We start from the raw sequence: 22481 nt of genomic DNA on the forward strand, positions 1-22481 counted from the left end.
GCCGGACATACGCGCATGCGGGTCCCAGCCCGTCACTCACCTCCGTCCCCGGCCTCTGTCCCTCAGCTCCAACGCGTGCCCCCGCTTCCTAACATGCGCACCGGAGCTTTGAAATTTAAAGGGCCAGTGCGCCCGTAATTAGTGTTCACACCTGTACCTTGGTTATAAGTTTTTGCTCCTACCTAGTACCTCTGCAGGATCTTTGTTTGTCTTGCGCCTAGGAGAAAGCAGTCCTTGTAATTCCTTGCTATGTACCATACCTTTGTTTTCCGTGACCCGACCATGTTTCTAGCCGCCAGCCTATTGACCTTCTGCTACCCTACTAACTATGCTCCTGTGCTGCCTGCCCTGACCTCTAGCCTGCCTTACTACGTCCAGCCTATTCCTTTGGTACCACGCTTCTCCTCAGCTACCTGTGTGGTCGAGTTGTGCCAGGGGTAGCGACCTGGGTGTCGCCTGCCGCAGCAAGTCCATCCCGCCTTGCGGTGGGCTCTGGTGAAAACCAGCAGCACCTTAGACTCCACTCCCTGGCACGGCCCGTGTCATCTGCCACACAGGTCCAGCAAATCCACTACATCACGTGTTTCAGACTACCGTGGTATTACGGATCTAGTACTCCCTGGGTACCTGCCATCAACGGTGAGTCTTACAGTAAGATCTGGCCATGGATGCCACTGAGGTACCCTTGCCTAAGGATTCAGATCTCTCCTCTGAAGTGGTCCGTCAGCAGTTGGCCCATCAGGCGCAGCAATTAAATCAACTGTCCGCCATTGCGCAGCTACTTCTGTCTATGCAGCAGAAGTCTCCACCAGTCCCTGCAGTCCCTTCAGCTTCAAAGCTTCGTCTTCCCCTTTCCACGAAGTTTGACGGAGATTCTAAGCAATGTAGAGGCTTTGTGATGCAGTGCTCCTTGTACCTGGAGCTCATAGCGGATCAGTTTCCTATGGAACGTGCTATGGGGGCCTTTGTGATCAGCCTCTTGTCTGGGAAGGCCCTGGCCTGGGCTACTCTGCTCTGGGATCGTGGCGATCCAATTACATCCAACCTCACGGCTTTTCTGGATGAATTCCACAGCGTTTTTGAAGAACCCGCACGTGTCTCCTCTACCAAGTCGGCTCTTCTTAACTTAAGTCACAGGACTTCCTCCGTGGGAGACTATGCAGTCCAGTTTCGTATTCTTGCTTCAGAATTGGCATGGAATAACGAGGCCTTGCGTGCTATATTTAAAAAATGACTTTCTAGTAGTATAAAGGACATTCTCGCTGCACGAGATTCTCCATCTAACCTGTGTGAGCTGATCCATTTGGCTGCACGAATTGATGTGCGTTTTTACGAAAGACAGGAGGAGCTCAAAAAGGAAAGTGAACTTACCGAAAAGGCTATAAGGATCATACTCGTCTCACTCTGGAGGAAAGATCTCGACATCGCAGCAAGAATTTGTGTCTATACTGTGCCAGCTCGGAGCACTTCCTCAAAGACTGTCTTTCCCATTCTCAAAATCCAGGAAAACATCCAAACCCAGGATATGTAGAAGGGGCCTCTTTGGGTGTGTGCACCATCTCTTCTCGTTTGAATATCTCCGTACAAGTCCACGTTTCTGCCCAGACTTCTTTCTTTGCTACAGCATTTTTGGACTCGGGTTCTGCTGGCAATTTTATTCATGTCTCTCTCCTGCATGAATACCGTCTATCTGTGACCCGCCTTGCCAAGCCACTGTTCATCTCTTCCGTCACTTGACAAAATCTGGACTGTTGAGTTCTATATTACACAGAGTCTCTTCTTTTGCAGGTGGGAGTTTCACATAAGGAGAGGATTCAATTCTTTGTGCTACCACATTGTACTTCCCAGATACTTCTCGACCTTCCTTGGCTCCAACTCCATTCTCTGCAGTTTGACTGAAAATCCGGAGAGGTCATTTGCTGGGGACAATGCTGCCAAAATCATTGTCTAGAGTCTGTCCAGCCTAAAATTCTTTCTGCTAACTCTCCCATGCCTGATTAGCCTACCCTTTATCAAGATTTTTCTGATGTCTTTTGCGAAACACAGGCCGAGACTTTGCCTCCACATCGTCCTTACGACTGCCCGATTGATGTCCTGCCCGGGACTATGCCACCTCGTGGTAGAATCTATCCTTTGTCAGTCCCAGAGACTCAAGCCATGCAAGAATACATCCAAGAGAACCTCCAAAAAGGATTTATCCGGAAATCCTCTTTACTGGCCGGAGCCGGGTTCTTCTTTGTGAACAAGAAGGATGGTTCTCTCCATCCTTGTATTGATTACAGAGGTCTCAACAAGATCACGGTCAAGAATCGTTATCCTCTTCCTCTGTTCTCAGAACTTTTTGATCGTCTTCAGGGGCCAAAGTCTTCTCCAAACTGGATTTACATGGTGCCTACAATCTGATTTGAATTCGAGATGGAGACGAATGGAAAACGGCTTTCAACACCCGTGATGGACATTTTGAGTATCTTGTGATGCCTTTTGGCCTCTGCAATGCTCCAGCTGTTTTTCAGGAATTCGTCAATGATATCTTCCGTGACCTTCTCTATACCTGTGTAGTCGTTTATCTTGATGACATACTGATTTATTCTTCCAACTTGGAGGAGCATCGTACTCATGTTCGTCTGGTCCTACGATGCCTTCAGAGGAATCATCTCTATGCCAAACTGGAGAAATGCTTTTTTGAGAAATCCAGTCTTCCTTTTCTAGGATACATTGTCTCTCATCAAGGACTTCAAATGGATCCTGTAAAATTTTCTGAGGTTTTGGATTGGCCTCGCCCTACCGGTCTGCGGGCTATTCAACGTTTCCTGGGATTTGCAAATTACTTTCATCAGTTCATCCCACATTTTTCTTCTGTGGTCGCTCCCATTGTAGCTCCCACTAAAAAGGGCGCTAGCCCTAAGTTGTGGCCTCCTGAGGCCAAGGACGCTTTCTCCAGCTTAAAGTCTGCCTTTGCTTCAGCTCCTGTCCTATCAAGACCGGATCCGGGAAAACCTTTTGCCTTGGAGGTTGATGCTTCCTCCATTGGAGCAGGCGCCGTTATTACCCAGAAAAGTGTCAAGATTAAAACTGTGACCTGTGGGCTCTTTACTAAAACCTTCTCGCCAGCGGAGAGAAACTACTCCATCGGAGACCCTGAACTGTTGGAAGGATCTCCTCATCCAATCAGTATTTATTCTGATCACAAGAATCTTCTATACCTTCAGTCAGCCCAACGTTTGAACAGGCAAAGTGGTTGTTATGATTCGGCTAGCTGGATGTGGATCCTCTGTGTCAGCGAGGGATTGGTGTGGACCGTGTCGGTGGACCGGTTCTAGGTTTTCACCAGAGTCCGCCGCAAAGCGGGATGGTCTTGCTGCTGCGGTAGCAACCAGGTCGTATCCACCGGCAACGGCTCAACCTCGCTGACTGCTGAGAAGGCGTGGGACAGAAGGACTAGGCAGAGGCGAGGTCAGACGTAGCAGAAGGTCGGGGGCAGGCGGCAAGGTTCGTAGTCAATAACAATAGCAGAAGGTCTGGAACACAGGCTTTGAACAACACTAAACACTTTCTCTGGCACAAGGCAACAAGATCCGGCAAGGAAGGAAAGGGGAAGTGAGGTTATATACACAGGGAGGTGTAAGCTAATTGGACTGATTGGGCCAGGCACCACCTGTTATATACACAGGTGGAAGCTAATTGGACTGATTGGGCCAGGCACCAATCACTGGTGCACTGGCCCTTTAAATCTTAGAGAGCTGGCGCGCGCGCGCCCTAGAAAGCGGAGCCGCGCGCGCCAGAACATGACAGCCGCGGGCCGGGACGAGTAAGTGGCTTGGGATGCGATTCGCGCGCGAGAAGAGAACATAGGGGGCGTCTCTTGAGTCCTGGGTAGCTACATCAGCGGCTGGTAATCCGGAAGAAGTGGGAATGGGGAGGGGGGGGCAGAGGGTGAAGCTTGTCACGGGGCAGAGTGTCACCGGGACGGGGCTATGAGGAGGCACTGCACAGTCCTGATAGGCCTTGGGGAGAACAGGCACAGGAGGAGACACTGAGGCCCGACAGACGGGACTGGGAGCAGACGTGAGGCATTTCTTGCGGCAAGCAGGAGCCCAATTCTTGATCTCCCCAGTGGTCCAGTCAAGGGTGGGAGAATTATGCTGCGAATGCGAATCGCATCCCCATCGCGAATGTCAGTGCAGCGCTCCCGGTCTGACCGGGGCGCTGCAGAAAGGAGAACGCCACGAGCGCTCCGGGGAGGAGCAAGGACCCGGAGCGCTCGGCGTAACAACCTGACCAACTCTCCAAAAGGGGGTGTGGCTGCAGGGGGAAAGGAGGTGTGGCTACCAAAAAGGGGACGTGTCCCCAACATTTTCACAAAGAAACAACAGTGGTCTTTGTTCTTCTCCCAATGAAATTTTCATTCATTTCCGTCCAGCTAATAAGAATATCACAGCCGATGCCATCTCCAGATCTTCTGACGTTGTGGGTTTGGATCCTACTCCAAGACATATTATCCCTCCTGATCGTCTGATTTCTGCAGCTCCGGACGATCTTCTACAGCAGCCTCCTGGTAAAACTTTTGTACCAGTCAAATTGAGACGCAAAGTTCTAAACTGGAGTCATTCTTCCTTATTGGCTGGCCATCCTGGAGTACGCAAGACACTTCTTCTAATCTCCCGACACTATTGGTGGCCGCGTCTGGAACACGATGTCTCTGAATTTGTGCATTCTTGTGCCACTTGTGCTTGAGACAAGACCTCTCGATAGAGACCCGCAGGACTTTTGCAGCCGTTGCCCATCCCTGAGATTCCATGGGCTCACATCGATATGGATTTTATTACCGACCTTCCACCATCACATAATAACACAGTCATCTGGGTTGTGGTAGATCGGTTTTCTAAAATGGCTCATTTAATTCCTCTCCCTGGCTCCCATCAGCTCCACAACTGGTTAAGCACTTTTTATTTCATGTCTTCCGTCCTCACGGTCTTCCAGAAAAGATTGTCTCGGATCACAAAGTACAGTTTGTGTCCAAATTCTGGTGAGCCCTCTGTTCCTGTCTTGGTATCAGTTTGGATTTCTCCTCTGCTTACCACCCCCATTCCAATGGCCAGGTGGAAAGGGTAAATCAAATTTTAGAGACTTATTTACGCCATTTTGTTCCTGCTGGTCAGTACGACTGGTTAGATCTTCTTCCCTGGGCGAATTTTCCTACAATCAGAAGGACTCTGAGTCCACAAAGACATCTCTGTTTTTTATTGTTTTTGGTCATCATCCCCGGTTTCCTCTTCCGGTCCCAGTCTCTTCCCGTCTCCCTGCTCTCTTCCCGTCTCTTGTCAGAGATTTCTCCTGCATTTGGCGACTGACTCGGCAATCTTTATCTCTGGCCTCCTCTCGAAGGAAAACTCAAGCAGACAAGAAAAGAAGATCTCCTCCATCCTTCTCTCCTGGTGATAAAGTTTGGTTATCTTCTAAATTCATCCGGTTTAACCCCTTAAGGACCGGGGGGTTTTCCGTTTTTGCATTTTCATTTTTTGCTCCTTGCCTTTAAAAAATCATAACTCTTTCAATTTTGCACCTAAATAATCCATATTATGGCTTATTTTTGCGCCACAATTCTACTTTGTAATGACGTCAGTCATTGTGCCCAAAAATCTACGGTGAAATGGAAAAAAAAATCATTGTGAGACAAAATTGAAAAAAAACACCATTTTGTAACTTTTGGGGGCATCCGTTTCTACGTAGTAAATTTTTCGGTAAAAATGACACCTGATATTTATTCTGTAGGTCAATACGGTTAAAATGATACCCTACTTGTATAGGTTTGATTTTGTCGTATTTCTGGAAAAAATCATAACTTCATGCAGGAAAATTTATACGTTTAAAATTGTCATCTTTTGACCCCTATAACTTTTTTATTTTTCCGTGTATGGGGTGGTATGAGGGCTCAGTTTTTTGCGCCGTGATCTGAAGTTTTTAACGGTACCATTTTTGCATTGATAGGACTTATTGATCGCTTTTTATTCATTTTTTCATGATATAAAAAGTGACCAAAAATGCACTATTTTGGACTTTGGAATTTTTTTGCGCGCACGCCATTGACCGTGTGGTTTAATTAACGATATATTTTTATAATTCGGACATTTCCGCACGCGGTGATACCATATATGTTTATTTTTATTTACACTTTATTTTTTATGGGAAAAGGGGGGTGATTCAAACTTTTAATAGGGAAGGGGTTAAATGATGTTTATTCACTTTTTTTTCCACTTTTTTTTGCAGTGTTATAGCTCCCATAGGGACCTATAACACTGCTGGATCTCAGGCACTGAGCAGTCATTCGGCAATTGGACAGCGAGGAGGCTGGTAGGGGCCCTCCCGCTGTCCTGTAAGCTGTTCGGGATGCCGCGATTTCGCCGCGGCTATCCCGAACAGCCCACTGAGCTAGCCGGCATGCTTTCGGTTTCACTTTAGATGCGGCGTTCAACTTTGAACGCCGCGTCTAAAGGGTTAATAGCGCGCGGCACAGCGATCAATGCCGCGCGCTATTAGCCACGGGTCCCGGCCGTTGTTAGAGGCCAGGCCTGACCCGCTATGACGCGGGGCAACGCCGTGGCCCCGCGTTATAGATCGGGAGTGGACACATGACGTTCCAGTACGTCATGTGTCCTTAAGGGGTTAAAATCCCAAGTTACAAACTTGGTCCTTGTTTCCTGGGTCCGTTCGAGGTATTACAAAAAATCAATTCAGTTTCATATGAACTCCGTTTGCCACCTTCTCTACGCATTCCTAAATCCTTTCATGTTTCTCTCCTCAAACTTCTGGTTATCAACCGTTATTCTCAAGGTTCCTCAGATATTTTTCAAGTTAAAGAGATCCTGGCCTCTAAAATGGTACGTGGCCAAAACATTTTTTTTGGTCGATTGGAGGGGTTTAGGACCTGAGTAGAGGCCCTGGGAACCGAGGAAAACATCTTCGACCGTAATCTCAAAAAAATGTTGTCCCACAAGAAGAGGGGGAGACAAAAGGGGGGGGGTACTGTAACGAGATGTGCCCCGGCCGGACATACCGGCTGTGAGCGCATCTTCCCCCGCGTGTCAGCTCCCGGCAGGGCTGGGAGTCCCAGCCCGTCACTCACCTCTGTCCTCGGCCTCTGTCCCTCAGCTCCGAGGCGTGCGCCCCCGCCTCCTAGCGTGCACGCGCCAGAGCTTTGAAATTTAAAGGGCCAGTGGGCCCATAATTAGTGTTCGCACCTGTACCTTGGTTATACGTTTTTGCTCCTCCCTATTCCTATGCCTATTCCTTTGGTAACACGCTTCTCCTCAGCCGCCTGTGTGGTCGAGACGTGCCAGGGGTAGCGACCTGGGTGTCGGCTGCCGCAACAAGTCCAACCCTCCTTGCGGCGGACTCTGGTGAAAACCAGCGGCACCTTAGACTCCGCTCCCTGGCACGGCCCGCGTCATCTGCCACACAGGTCCACCTGTTCCAGACTACCGTGGTATTACGGATCTACTACTCCCTGGGTACCTGCCGTCTGCAGTGAGTCTTACAGAACCACTTTAATAAAGAATTAATTTGGAAAGCAAATGAGTGGTACATACCCATTTCCTCCTATACCACACCCATTTTCTGATAAGCCATATCCCTCTATTGGCTGCAGCGCATTTCACTGTTCTTTTTGACCCACAATGCATAGTAAATTTGTCTCAGTTGCTGCACACCACAATTTGAAGCCAAATTTTTGGTACAACAGCCATAGTAAATCTAGGCAATCGTATTCATGACATTTACATTGGTTGATAAGCTTTATATGCTGTTATATGACACTGTACCTGAAGTTCCCCAATTTCTAATTCCTTTGGAATTTGAGGGTCAACTTCCCAGGGATTTGGTGGATTTAATTCAACAAGCGAAATTCCATCTTCTTGATCCCTTTCAATGACTGAACAATAAAAAACAAAAATATGTCATAATTACATATAAATCTTTATAGGTATGTCCCACAATGAATCACCAGTGAATTGTGAATTATCAGAGCACATAAAGTCAGAAAGACTAATTCTAGACTAATCAGTAGTTGAAATGCCAGAAGTCCCATAGACTTTGCATCATGTTGGGCCAAGTCTTAGGCTACAAAGATGCTGTTTACACATATCCTGACTCTGGATTATTGTGACATGTACCTCTTAAGGCTTCTTTCACTCATACTATTTTTTTTGCTTTCTTTTCATTTGGAAAAAAAAACTGCGACTCCATGCATTTACCTTAGCAACGATCCTGCATAATTATGCATAATTACCCTGCAATACCTGACATATTGTCTCTGTTTTCTCAGTACTCCAGAAAAGGTCAGAGACAATAGTAAAACAAATGCCTTCCACTAGTACATCCTAATATAACTATGCACAAAAATTGGCTTAAAGCCATAAAAAAAAAAAAAAAAAAGCAATGGAACCCACCCCAAAAATAAATAAATAAATAAATAAAATGAAAACTAAAATTTAAAAACATGATAACCCTTTAATGAAAGTAACCTAAAACACATCACCAGCTTTGGTTTATTGGATCAGTCCTGTCAGGCTAATCTGATCAGCTTATATGAGTAGGTCAGTTAGACTGGAACTGGGTGAGGCTGTGGAAGTTGTGTATACATAGTAACATAGTAACATAGTTCATAAGGTTGAAAAAAAGACCAGAGTCCATCAAGTTCAATCTATAACCCTAATGAGTCCCTACTTAGTTGATCCAGAGGAAGGCAAAAAACTCTCTTACTAGAGGTAAAAATTTCCTTCCCGACTCCAATATGGCAATCAGAATAGATCCCTGGATCAACCTTCTGTCCCTATAGATCTAGAATCCATAACCTGTAATGTTATTATTCTCCAAAAAGGCATCCAGACCCCTTTTAAATTATTTTACCGTGTTAACCATGACTCCCTCCTTAGGCAGAGAATTCCACAGTCTCACTACTCTTACAGTAAAGAACCCCCGTCTGTGCTGGTGTAGAAAACTTCTTTCTACTAGACGTAGAGGATGCCCCCTTGTTATAGATACAGTCCTGGGTATAAATTGACCATGGGAGAGATCTCTGTACTGTCCCCTGATATATTTATACATAGTTATTAGGTCTCCCCTAAGCCTTCTTTTTCTAAACAAAATAACCCCAATTCTGATAATCTTTCTGGGTACTGTAGTCCTCCTATTCCCCGTATTACTCTGGTTGCCCGTTTTTGAACCCTCTCCAGCTTCACTATATCTTTCTTGTATACTGGTGCCCAGTACTGTACACAGTATTCTATGTGAGGTCTGACTAGTGATTTGTACAGTGGTAGAATTATTTCTTTGTCATGGGCATCTATGCCCCTATTGATGCACCCCATGATTTTATTTGTCTTGGCAGCAGCTGCCCGACACTGGTCACTACCGCTAAATTTACTTTTAGCTAAGACTCCCAAGTCCTTTTCCACGTCATTCGTCCCAAGTGTTATCCCATTTAATATATAACCACGTCCTGGATTTTTCTTCGCCATGTGCATAACCTTACATTTTTCAGTGTTGAACCTCATCTGCCACTTCTCAGCCCAAACCTCCAACCTATACAGATACATTTGTAGCAGTGCACTGTCCTCTATTGTGTTCACTGCTTTACAGAGTTTAGTATCATCTGAAAAGATTGCTACTTTACTATTCAACCCCTCTACAAGGTCATTAATAAATATATTAAATAGAATAGGACCCAAGACTGACCCCTGTGGTCCCCCACTAGTAACAATCACCCAATCAGACCCCTGAAGTTTTTTAAGGCACTGTATTTGATATTGTGTCATATGACAGAATGCTCCACAAATTGAGAGTGCTGGAATTGGGAAAATATTTGTAAATGGGTTAGCAACTGGTAAAAGTTTCACCACCATAATAAACAAGGGTTCTTTGCTGTAAGAGCAGTGAGACTATGGAACTCTCTGTCACATGATGTTGCTATGTCTGACTCACTAAACCAGTTAAAGGGGGATCTGGATGCTTTTCTTGAAATATATAATATTACAAGTATGGATACCAGATTTAAAAAGATCAGGGGATTTTTTTTGCCTTCCTGTGGATCAACACAGTAGGTTAAACTTGATGAACTCTATATATAACTATATGTTAGCAGAATGCCAAGCATCAGATTGAGTGGTGTAAAGCACACCGTCACTGGACTCTGGAGCAGTGGAAATGTGTACTGTGAAGTGACAAATCCCACTTTTATCTGGCAGTTTGATGGAGTCTGGGTTGAAAAATGCCAGGAGAATGTTACCTGTTTGACTGAATTGTGCTAATTGAAAGGTTTGCTAGAGGAGGGATAACTCTATGGAGTTGTTATTCTGAACTTGACTTGGGGCCCTTAGTTCCAGCTAAATAGAATTTTAAGAGGATTATCTGGAAAGCAGAAAAGGCATTACCTTTCCCTGTTCCATGGCCCTCTATTTTCACCTTGGTACCTTTATATAACTTACAAGATGGGGGGTACTATATCATGATGATCACAAGTGGGTAAAACCCATGCCCTCATGTAATGGCCAATGGCTACATGTTGTTGTCAATGTTGTTAGAATGCCACAAGAAAATTTACAAATGTAAAAAAAAAAACATAGTCAACAAAAAAGCTTGTAAAAAATACTTGAACATTTCTACAAGTAAACAAACATGCTGACAAAGGGGTGCATTAAGGAGACCTAAGACTTCATATTTTAAGCTTTCATTTTTTAAGTTTTGAGGGTCAGGTTTATTTTATAATTAGAGAAGTTATACAGGAATACTGAGCAGGAATACTGAGAAAACATAGCTCCACATCTGTCCCTTCACTTAAATGGAATTGAGATGTAATACCACAACCTTAGGACCAGTGTAATGCTTTTTTTTTTTTACGTTTCTTAATCCTGGATAACCCCTAAAATAAATAGTTTATTTTTTTATTTTTACTCAGAAATCCATATTGACTGATGATGTTACAAATTAAGTTAATGCACCTATAGTGGGGATCAAAAGTTTTGGCACCCTAGGTAAAAATTTGTATTAATGTGCATAAAGAAGCCAATGAAAGATGGAAAAATCTCCAAAAGGCATCAAATTACAGATTAGACATTCTTATAATATGTCAACAAAAGTTAGATTTTATTTCCATTATTTACACTTTCAAAATAACAGAAAACAAAAGAATGGGCACCCTGCAGAATTTATAGCATGCACTGCCCCCTTTGCAAAGCTGAGACCTGCCAGTGTCATGGATTGTTCTCAATCATAATCTGGGAAGACCAGGTGATGTCAATCTCAAAGGTTTTAAATGCCCAGACTCATCTGACCTTGCCCCAACAATCAGCACCATGGGTTCTTCTAAGCAGTTGTCTGACTGAAACTGAAAATAGTTGACGCTCACAAAGCTGGAAAAGGCTATAAGAAGATAGAAAAACGTTTTCAGATGTCAATATCCTCTGTTCGGAATGTAATTAAGAAATGACAGTCATCAGGAACAGTGGAAGTTGAAGCAAGATCTGGAAGACCAAGAAAAATATCAGACAGAACAGCTTGCAGGATTGTGAGAAAAATAATTCAAAACCCACATTTGACTGCACAATCCCTCCAGAAAGATCTGGCAGACACTGGAGTTGGGGTACACTATTCCACTATAAAGAGATACTTGTACAAATATGGTCTTCATGGAAGAGTTATCAGAAGAAAATCTCTTCTACGTCCTCACCACAAAAAATAAACATTTGAACTTTGCAAATGAACATATAAACAAGCCTGATGCATTTTGGAAACAAGTTCTGTGGACCGATGAGGTTAAAATTGAACTTTTTGGCCGGAATGAGCAAAGGTACGTTTGGAGAAGAAGGGGAACAGAATTTATTGAAAACAACCTCTGTCCAACTGTTAAGCATGGGGGTGGATCAATCATGCTTTGGGGTTGTATTGCAGTCAGTGGCACAGGGAACATCTCACGAGTAGAAGGAAAAATGGATTCAATAAAATTTCAGCAAATTTTGGATGCTAACTTGATGTCATCTGTGAAAAAGCTGAAGTTAAAGAGAGGATGGCTTCCACAAATGGATAATGATCCTAAACACACCTCAAAATCGACGTGGGGATTACATCAAGAGGCGAAAACTGAAGGTTTTGCCATGGCCTTCACAATCTCCTGACCTCAACATAATTGAAAATCTATGGATAGACCTTAAAAGAGCAGTGCGTGACAGGCAGCCCAGGAATCTCAAAGAACTGGAAGACTTTTGTCAGGAAGAATGGGCAAATATACCTCAAACAAGAATCGAAAGACTCTTGGCTGGCTACAAAAAGCGTTTCCAAGCTGTGATACTTGCCAAAGGGGGCAGTACAAGATATTAACTCTGCAGGGTGCCCAAACTTTTGCAGATGCCATTTTTTTGTTTTCTGTTATTTTGAAAGTGTAAATGATGGGGAAAAAAATCTAACTTTTTTTTTACATATTATAAGAATGTCTAATCTGTAATTTGATGCCTTTTGGAGATGTTTCCATCTTTCCTTGGCTTCTTTATACACATTTTTACCTGGGGTGCCCAAACTTTTGATCCCCACTGTAAATGTATAATGGGGTTTCTTATGTGTAATGTTACAGATATTTTGCTTTTACTAAGTTACTATACAATCTAAAAGTAATATAACCAGTATAGTAAATATCCTCATAGTTAATTGCCTCAGGGTTCAGTGGTGTACTATTGCTTGTACTACTGGAACTACATTTTATTCTGTCATAAAACTTTAGACTTTTATATAATCAAGGAATGATTTACTGGTTAACAATAATAAAAAGCTTGTCAATAAATTTCTTTGACAATGTATAGCAAGGTTTAAATGGATTATCCACCATAAGGGGATTTTAGTACTTACCTGCCAGACATTAATGGACACGCTTATGAAGGACACAGGCTTGTCTTGGGGCTAAATGGCTATGTTGTGATTCCAGTATAATGCTGCTGATTTCTTTTTGTGAAATGGCTATTTCTTGTTAGAGTTCCCTCCCTTCAAGTACAAGTCCCAAAATTCCTTATTTTTAAGTGTGAGGTAACTTTACTCCCTCACACACATCAGCCACCCCACCCATTGAAGCACAAGTGTGCTGCCTTCCATGTTTTGCTGTGAGCAATAGACCAGAGTTTTCTAACCAGGGTGCCTCCCACTGAAGCAGACAGTTTCCTTTGAACACCTGACTAATGATGTCATGTCTCTGGCCCACTGCAACCTCATTTTGTATGCTGTTAAAAACAAATAGCCGGGCAAAGATTACATAAGAATTGCAAGACCACTATCAAACACAGCTACAGATACTATATTATGAACTAAACTATCTTAACAGCCCCTGTAGCAAAGTCAAAATAAAAAAAAAAAGAATCCTGGAATACCCCTTTAATTGATTGTTGTATCTTTAACTCATTAAACTATCTTGTACGGACAAAGGGATTCCTGATAGTGGGAGCTCAAAAGGGGTTTCCGGTCATGAATAGCTTATCTTCTATCCACAAGATAGGGAATAAATGCTTGATTGCGGGATCCTCGTGATCTCCAGAATGGGGCCTATATTTTACCATGGATTGCCCTAGCCCCCACCTTCTGAAACTAACTGGTCTTAGTAGTGATGTCCTGTTTCTTCAATCACCAGCTAAGGTGGGAAATCGCTGTGGCTAGTGATTGGTGGAGCAGGCTGTCATTACTGAGACCAGTTACTCTCGGAATGTGGGGCCCAGAGTGCTCTAAGGTAAGAGATGGGACCTGTTCTGGAAATTGCATGGGGCTCCAGAGGACCGCTTGACAAAAAGTCACTTATTGATCTATATTAGTTACAACTGGCAAAATCAGGCCAGGGGATAAGTGTCTGGTCACAAGGTTTAAACTGTTGGGCCCCCCCTCAATCTCCTGCCCCAGGCACCTCGGCTGTCCCCATGCGCAAAGCAACCACTGCATAAATTGGTGGTTGGCACGCGCCCTCCATGCATCTCTATGGGAGAGCCATAGAGATGCATACAGAGGGCGTGTTGGCCATTGCTCTGTGGGGTGGTCGACACAGTTTCATGCACAGAGCAGTGGCTACTCCGTGCATAGGGAAAGTCAGGGGGCCTGGCAGGAGGTTTCTGGGGGGAAATGGAGAACCTATAAGTAAGCCCAAGTTCAGTTTTTTTATTTTTTTTATTTAATCATGACCCAGGTATTAGGACTTTTTTGAATTTGGAAAAAGAAAAAAAGATGGAGTAAATTGTGTATGGTAATATAGTTTTCTATATATAAGGATGGGATTACAATTTGACATAATGGTTTTGGAGGCAACGGTTACGTCTCAAAAAGACTGATGCTCGTTTGTTGCTTTGCAACTTTGAACATGATTTGGTTCTCATACAGAAGAAATCTAATGTTTATACTACAGCATGGAGAGTGCCCTCCTTCATATCTGCTTCTTTTCCATTTGGAACTGTGCAAGTGTTCTTTCCTGTACTACTCTCGACGGTGGGCATTGGTAAAACAGTAGACTCCCCCAGATTGTGTAAGATAAGTAGTGCATTACCTGTTTGCATAATTGGTAAAACAAGATACAAAGAAACAAACTATGGAGAAAATTTATGAAGGGTGGTGTAGGTGAACAATTTTTCTACACCTTTCTACACCTTAATTTGTGTGGTGTAATGTGCATATATGTACAAATTATTATTATTATAATTTTTTTTTTTTTTTCAAATTACACTTCAGTACACCACATTGTGTGGTGTGGATCCTTCTCTTCGACAAAGTGTGACTTTTTACTAATGTTACAGAGGTTATCCACCATAAGGTGATTTTAGTACGTACCTGCCAGACAGTAATGGACATGCTTAGGAAGGATCTGCGCTTGTCGTGGGGCTAAATGGCTTTGTTGTGAAATTACCATAACACTGTGGCTGTCTTTTTGTGAACTGTCTGAAGTTGGAGTTTGTCCTCTTAAACTACACATCCCTTGTTTGTAAGTGTGAGGTCACTTTTCTCCCTCCCACACATCAGCCATTCCCCACATTGAAACACAAATGAGACGCATTCCATTCAAAAGATCAGTGTTTTCTAACCAGGGTGCCTACAGCTGTTGCAAAATGATCTCTCTCCCACTCAGAAGCTGCTCCACCCATTGAAACAGGACAGGCTCCTTTTGCACACCTGACTAGTGATGTCATGTCTCGGCCACACTGCAACCTGGGAAAACCCGAGGCATGAATAATTTTGTATGCTGTTAAAAATAAATATTGGGGCAAAAACACAATAGAATTGCGAGACCACCGTCACACACAGATACAGACACTATATTATGAACTACACTAACTTTACACCCCCTGTAGCATATGGTCTCACATGATAAATCCATGACCACTGCACAAAGCAAAAAGTAACAGAAAATGTTTAAGACAAATTAAGTGCAAAAATATAATCTATATACAGTAATAAATTCTCCACAATATTTATCACTTAGTGATTGTGTATGAACATGTTTACTCTTGCAGTTCATGAATCCACTGTAAAACAGTCAAAAACAGTATATGACAGGCTAAAGATCTCTGTCATGTGTGAAGACCTAAAGCTTCAGATGAGATTAAAAGGCTCAGAATGAGCCAAAACAAGTCATTAATTACAATTTGATATGCAGATAAAAAAAGCAAGCAAAGAGTAAGAGTGCATGGATCCTTTCTTCAGTCTGTGCTTTGGAGTTTTGTCTTTCTCCTTGTGCACGGCTGTGAGCCTGAGAACGGAATACTTGGGTATTGTGGCGTTGTGCTCCTGATGATGCAGATTTATGCCATGGTATAGGACAACATGGTGCAGTGAAGAAAGAAATGGCTTCCAGTTCATCTACACCACTCTGATCTAGAGATAATTAGAATCACATAATGGAGGTCTTAAGGCTTAGCTATCAGATGAGACCTTAGTCTGGAGAAGTGACAAACATCTATGTTTTTCTCAGTCGCCAGTTATTGCTATTCTTTTTGTTGGTATTAGCATGACTCAAAACACACTTTAGGTGTGGGCGACCTGCATGCTGGCAAGAGGTTGCACTTGCACATTCAAAACATGGTGTCCTCTGAATAGCTCCCCCCTCCAACTACCATTTATTCCTGTTCAGCTTTTTCTCCCTCTCAAAGGTCTGCAACAGTGATAGAGGGATCTGTGGGAATTCCAGGGGGACCTGCCGCAAATTTCACCTGCTCATTGGCAGCATGATACACCACATGATACCCTCCTTATTCATAAACGTTTCTTCTTTTGAGAGAAAAAGAGCATAACTAACAGATCTCTTCCCCTATACCCCATATACCACTGTGAGTTATCGGTAAATGAGGCTAGAAACAGACACAACTTATGTTCGGCGTTATTGCCACAAAAAAAAGCATTTTTTTCTCCAAAAATAGTTGCCCCGATTAACTATTGTAAACCCGATATATTTTGTCAGGTTGTTCGCCAGATTATGGGCCAGAAATTCTGTCTGCACCAGAATCTGCGCCAGAGTTGAAAAAAACCTGACCAACTCTCCAAAAGGGGGTGTGGCTGCAGGGGGAAAGGAGGTGTGGCTACCAAAAAGGGGGCATGTCCCCAACATTTTCACAAAGAAACAAACATATTTACTAAGGTTTTACAGAAAATGTGGTGGATTTGTGCTGAGGAAAACCCCACAGATCAAAGCATGTGTAAAAAAAGAAATAAAAAAAAACAGCAAAATGTAGGGAAAAGTGCAAAATGTAGGGAAACCTTCCTGCAAAGTGCAAACACAACAAAGAAACACAAAAAAACACTATTAGTAAATCAGGGCCAGTTTATTTTATTATAGGTTTTTTTTTTACTTTGGCCTTTTATCCACATCTTATACATTTTTTTTTTTATATAAGTCATGTGATTCTTTCATCATGTAACTTGAAGATTTCTATTAGATGAATGAGGAATAAAATGGAACAAAACATCAAGAAACATCAATATTTTATAACCTATTTTTTTCTAACCATAGAAGTCTATGGGAGGAAAAACGCCAAGAAATATGGGAGTGAACAAGGAGGGGGTGAGCATAAACATATACCTTCACACCTCCAACAGTGGAGTAAGTAGCGCTCTCCTGGCAACCTAATGTTTATTACACATTTTGTCTTGTACCTACATTTAAATCACTTGACTGGAGTGACAGCACCAGTGTTATAAGAGGAAGATTCTGTCATATAAGTGATGCCATCTAGGATAAGTGGGTGAAGTAATTGTTGAGCACAACCAAACCTAGGAAAGTCCGATTTTTGCATCAATACCAACCCGAACAATAGAGAAAAGAGAAGCGCTGCCAGTCACTGAGTTTCTGTACTTTTTTCTTTTATAGTTTTTGTATGAGTGCAGGTGCTTCTTAAATGATGTAATCCATGCAGGCCACCAACAATAGGACACTCAAGCACAAACACCAAGATATTTGCTTTTTCTACCTGTGGTTCAATAAATTAAACAAATAGAATTTTATTACCTAGCTCTTCTTGGCAGAAGCTATCTGGTGGGTTGATGTATTTCATTGAGCTAACATCCAGCTTCCAGTTGTGTTTGGTACAGCGTACAGTTCTATATTTCAGGAGAAAAAAAAAGTATAAACAAATTGTGAAAATAATCTTATTAGATTAAAATTTACGAAATCTGTCAAATGAGCAGCTTTGTTTTGTTTTTCTTAATTGGGAAAATATATGATGCCCCAATAAAAACAATATTTTGAGACCCTCCCCTGATGTGTTATAGACAACCCCCAAATCTGAGGATCATTATAATAAGAAGCTCACTGCCCTCTGAAATACAATGGAGAACCTATTCTGCAATGTAAGGGCCTGCAAAACTCATTCTCATATTATAGCCACGTACAGGATTCATGTCCCTAACACACACCGGGACTATAAGATTCCTGCGACATTCACTTGCTCTACATCTAATATGGTCTACCTGATTCTCTGCACTAAATGTCCTATTTGGGGTCCTTATGTTGAAGAAACAGGACATAGATTGAAAACAAGGATGAGGTCCCATCACCACACAATAAAATGCAACAAACTACATCTACCGGTAGCCAAACATTTTGATAGCCTAGGTAGCCCAAGATCATATGATCATATCAAATTGTGGTATTAAAAGGCAACTTCAAATCACAAAATGACAGAAAGATGTGAGAATGTAAAATCTTTAAACAATCTTTAACACAGTGAAAGCAGGACTGAATCTCTTCCAAGGTTTTATGACTCTGATAAGATTGGCCTCTGGAACTTAACATCAATATTAAGAAGACTATAAAACTCATTCTAATGTCTGCTTATCTGTGAACTTAGGAAGGATTTATTATCCAAAACCAGTATGGTTCTATATGTTTGTTTTTCAATGTCTGCTCTGTTTTGACCAGTCACAGGTTAGCTTTCATATGTTATAGAGCTCTGATAAAATGAAAGTTGAGCTGGGATTGGTTGTTTTGGGCCGAAACAGACAGTTTTGGTTTAAGGCAGGTCGAAAACGTGTACAACTGTTTACAAATACTCGTAGTGGTGAATTTCAGTTGCGAGGAGGACACGGGTGAAAACAGCTGGAGGCACACTATAGGGTCGGGTCACCAGCGGATCCGCAGCGTGAAATATGCTGCAGATACGTTACGTGTGACTCTACCCTTAGGGTCTATTCATACGTACAGTATCCTGTGCATATTTGATTTTTGATATTTGATTTGATCAAACCTGTGCAGATTGCTTCTTTAATTTTTAAAAAGGCCTCGGAAAAATAAAAGAAGCAATCTGATAAGTTGCTATGGGCAAGTGGTCAGCTTTTCCTGCACAGGTTTGATAAATCTCCCCCTAAGACATTTTACCTCTTCCCATCCAAAATGTCTAACATTTTCCATCAACTGAGGGTTTATTTTTTACAAGACAAATTGTACTTTTTATCAGCACCCTTTACTTTATAATACAATATGAAACCAGAAAAAAAAAGAACAAAACACAATTGCTTAATATTGTGCGAGGATCTGTTTTTCTCTCGTATCTCTATTGTATTGCAGTGTACCATTTTATCGGCACTGTTAGTACAGCCAACTGATCAGCGCTGGAACAGGAATAGTAACTGTCAAATAACTCACTAGATGCCGCAATTGTTATTGACCTGTCATCTATAGAGTAAAAGGACCAGCATCAGACTGATCTCTCTGAGCCCGCACCATACTTTTAATCCTATCATAAATCATTAAAGGGGAACGGGCAGACCAGTCCATAGCATGAATGCCTTCCTCTTGCAGGAACTGCTGACACACTCCCGCCCCATGAGGTCTAGCATCATATTGCAGTAGGAGGAACCCAGGGGCAACCGCACCAGCATATGGTCTCACAAGGGGTCTGAGGATCTCATCTCGTTACCTAATGGAAGTCAAGCTACCTCTGGCAAGCACTTGGAGGGCTGTGCGACCCCCCAAAGAAATGCCACCTCACACCATTACCGATCCACCGCCAAACCGGTCATGCTGGAGGATGTTGCAGGCAGCAGAATGTTCTCCACGGCATCTCCAGACTCTGTCACGTCTTTCACATGTGCTCAGTGGGAACCTGCTTTCATCTGTGAAGAGCATAGCATGCCAGTGGTGAATTTGCCAATCTTGGTGTTCTCTAGCAAATGCCCAATGTCCTGCACGGTGTTGGGCTGTAAGCATAACCCCCACCTGTGAATGTCAGGCACTCATACCACCCTCATGTAGTCTGTTTCTGACCGTTTGAGTGGACACATGCACATTTGTGGCCTGCTGGAGGTCATTTTGCAGGGCGCTGGCAGCGCTCCTCCTTGCACAAAGGCGGAAGTAGATTTCCTGTTGCTGGGTTGTTGCCCTCCTACGGCCTCCTCCACATCTCCAGATAGTGCCTCCATGTTCTGGAAACTACACTGACAGACACAGCAAACCTTCTTGCCACAGCTCGCATTTATGTGCCATCCTGGATTAGCTGCACTACCTGAGCCACTTGTGTGGGTTGTAGACTCCGTCTCATGCTACCGTTACCACTAGCATGCACCGCCAGCATTTAAAAATGACCAAAACATCAGCCAGGAAACATAGGAACTGAGAAGTGGTCTGTGGTCACCACCTGCAGAACCACTCCTTCATTGGAGGTGTCTTGCTAATTGCCTAAAATTTCCACTTGTTGTCTGTTCCATTCGCACAACAGCATGTGAAATTTATTGTCAGTCAGTGTTGCTTCCTGAGAGGACAGTGTGATTTCACAGAAGTGTGATTGACTTGGAGTTACATTGTGTTGTTTAAGTGTTCCCTTTATTTTTGAACAGTGTAATGCTCTAGTATCTGTTTCTGTTGACAAAAAAACAAAACAAAAGCCAGCATACTTATTTTCCACACCCACATACCACTGCTGCTGTTACTTCTTAAGTCCCTACTCTGGCCCTGTTCTTCCTGATGATGATGTTCTGCAGTGTCCCAATGTGGTATATTTTGTGCCGTTTGATGGAGAATCACCTAACTATGTTGAAGTATATGTATACGCAGGGAAACATAACGGGAAAACAACCAAACAACCAGATAAACCAAACAGGGTATAAAGATACAAACAGGGCAGGATATAAATATACAAACAGGGCAGAATATAGCATACTAATATACAGTTCAGAAACCGGAGTAAAGATAGACGGCAAATATGAATAAAAGAACAAGACTAGATAGGGAATAAGTATACAGCATAAACCAGGAGATGCAGGGGAAGAACAGAAGAACTGAATGTAAAACACTAAACAGGACAGGAAACATAGAACACTGTTAACACTAGACACTGAACAAAGAACAAACCGGACTCCCCACTCCAAACATGGAGGGACATCAATACCAAAGCCAAATAGACTACTAGCCAGGGGACACACACCACTGTGTGATCAGGATACTGGTCTAGAAGGAAACAGAAATATAATACACGGAACACTAGACTTAGAACCAGATGAGTCTAAATAGACTCCAGAGAAAACATCAAAAGCCAAACTCCAAAACATGGAAGAATACAAGTCAGGATACCAAACAGGAATAATACAAAACCAAACTCCATAACATGGAGGAATACAGGTCAGGATTCTAAACAGGAATACTAAATACAGAGCACTGGTACAAGCAAGACTCACAGTGTGAACACAGACTAAGCTATAGCAAGGTACTAAAGCAGAATGGACATACTAAAAGCCGACAGATGTACTTAAAACCATGTAGACTAAAATCAATATCATAAACAGAAATCAACCATGGTAAAAACTCAGACAAACAGACATAGCAAAGGTAAAACTAATAACCAGCCCAGAGTTCAGCAGAGCTCAGGTTTACATAGCCCCATCCGAGTTCCCATTGGCTAATAGCATTAACTATTCCCTAGCCAGGGAGAATAGCACAGAAAACAGTTCATATATAAAAACAAAGTCTGAACAGGGCCTCAAATGGAAAAATGGGAAAAACACAAAAACAGACATTACAGCACCCTTTTATCATTCAATAATATGAGGCTGTAACTTATGGACACCCATATAAAATAACGTAAATGGGAATTTGAATTGTTGTGCATCTGCTTGCACTCAATTAGGTGTTTATTTTACAGTATGATTATTGGTTCAGAAGGCAGCATTAGGAAGCTAGGCAACCACATGATACCAAAAGTCTCTATTGCAAGCCAGCTTTTAAGGAATGGCATTGACATCAAACAACCACAAAACTCAATTGGTGAGATTAACACCTGTGCAGAGGAAAAGGGTTGCAGATTTCTTCTTTTATTTGTCAGAGGCCTTTTAAGAATTTAAGAAGCAATCTTATTGGTCAATTGCACCACTTTTCCTCTGCACAGGTTTTGAAAATCCCCCAAAATATCTTTTACTATCCGAAGAAACAGCAATATAGTTTTTATTTGTAATAGAAGCAATATTACCTGCTGTCAAGGTCTTCAATGTCTTTGATGAAGGTTCCACCTTGATGTTTACATAGATTTTTACAGGCACGCAACACGTCACCCTTTTTAAATAAAATGAAATTCTTTCCAGTTTCCTTATTCCTTAGGAAGTTGATTCCGTCTTTCAAACTTTCTATTTCAATAGGTGTGATGTGTAGGAGAATGCTTGCCTTCTGTCCCCCGCTGTAGAAGATAAAAAAAACACATAACAGGTTACCTGCTGAGTGTGTGGTAAAAGAAAAGAGAAGGATACCATATTAATAGAGTTCAATGATACACCTACAGTGGATAGTGAATGACAGCTGTCAGTGGACAAGTATGAACATTTTGCTCAGTCATCCTACACTCTTCCGTGGCTTAGAATTTCTACCACAGGATTAGGTCTTTGCAGATAAGCACTTCTTACCTGGCCAAATGATATCAGATACACCAAGCTATCACTTTCATGGAGAATCTGTGAAGCACTACAACACAAATCAATTGCATATCCAATTACTCCACGTA

At 42.5% G+C, this 22481-nt stretch overlaps 1 protein-coding gene across 1 annotated transcript in view; it reads right to left on the bottom strand.

Annotated features, from left to right (window-relative positions):
• The window catches only part of LOC130273881 (cytidine monophosphate-N-acetylneuraminic acid hydroxylase-like), a 190304-nt gene extending 168285 nt beyond the window's left edge, over positions 1-22019 (bottom strand). The window contains exons 1-3 of the mRNA XM_056521325.1: positions 21957-22019; positions 17507-17598; positions 7818-7927 (exon numbers count right to left, since the gene is read on the bottom strand). Coding sequence (XP_056377300.1) covers positions 7818-7927; positions 17507-17552 — 156 coding nt within the window. The 5' untranslated portion in view covers positions 17553-17598; positions 21957-22019. The remainder of the gene's footprint in view (positions 1-7817; positions 7928-17506; positions 17599-21956) is intronic.
• Between the last annotated feature and the right edge of the window lie 462 nt (positions 22020-22481).

The sequence above is a fragment of the Hyla sarda genome, chromosome 5 (genome assembly GCF_029499605.1).
Source record: "Hyla sarda isolate aHylSar1 chromosome 5, aHylSar1.hap1, whole genome shotgun sequence".
NCBI lineage: Eukaryota > Metazoa > Chordata > Amphibia > Anura > Hylidae > Hyla > Hyla sarda.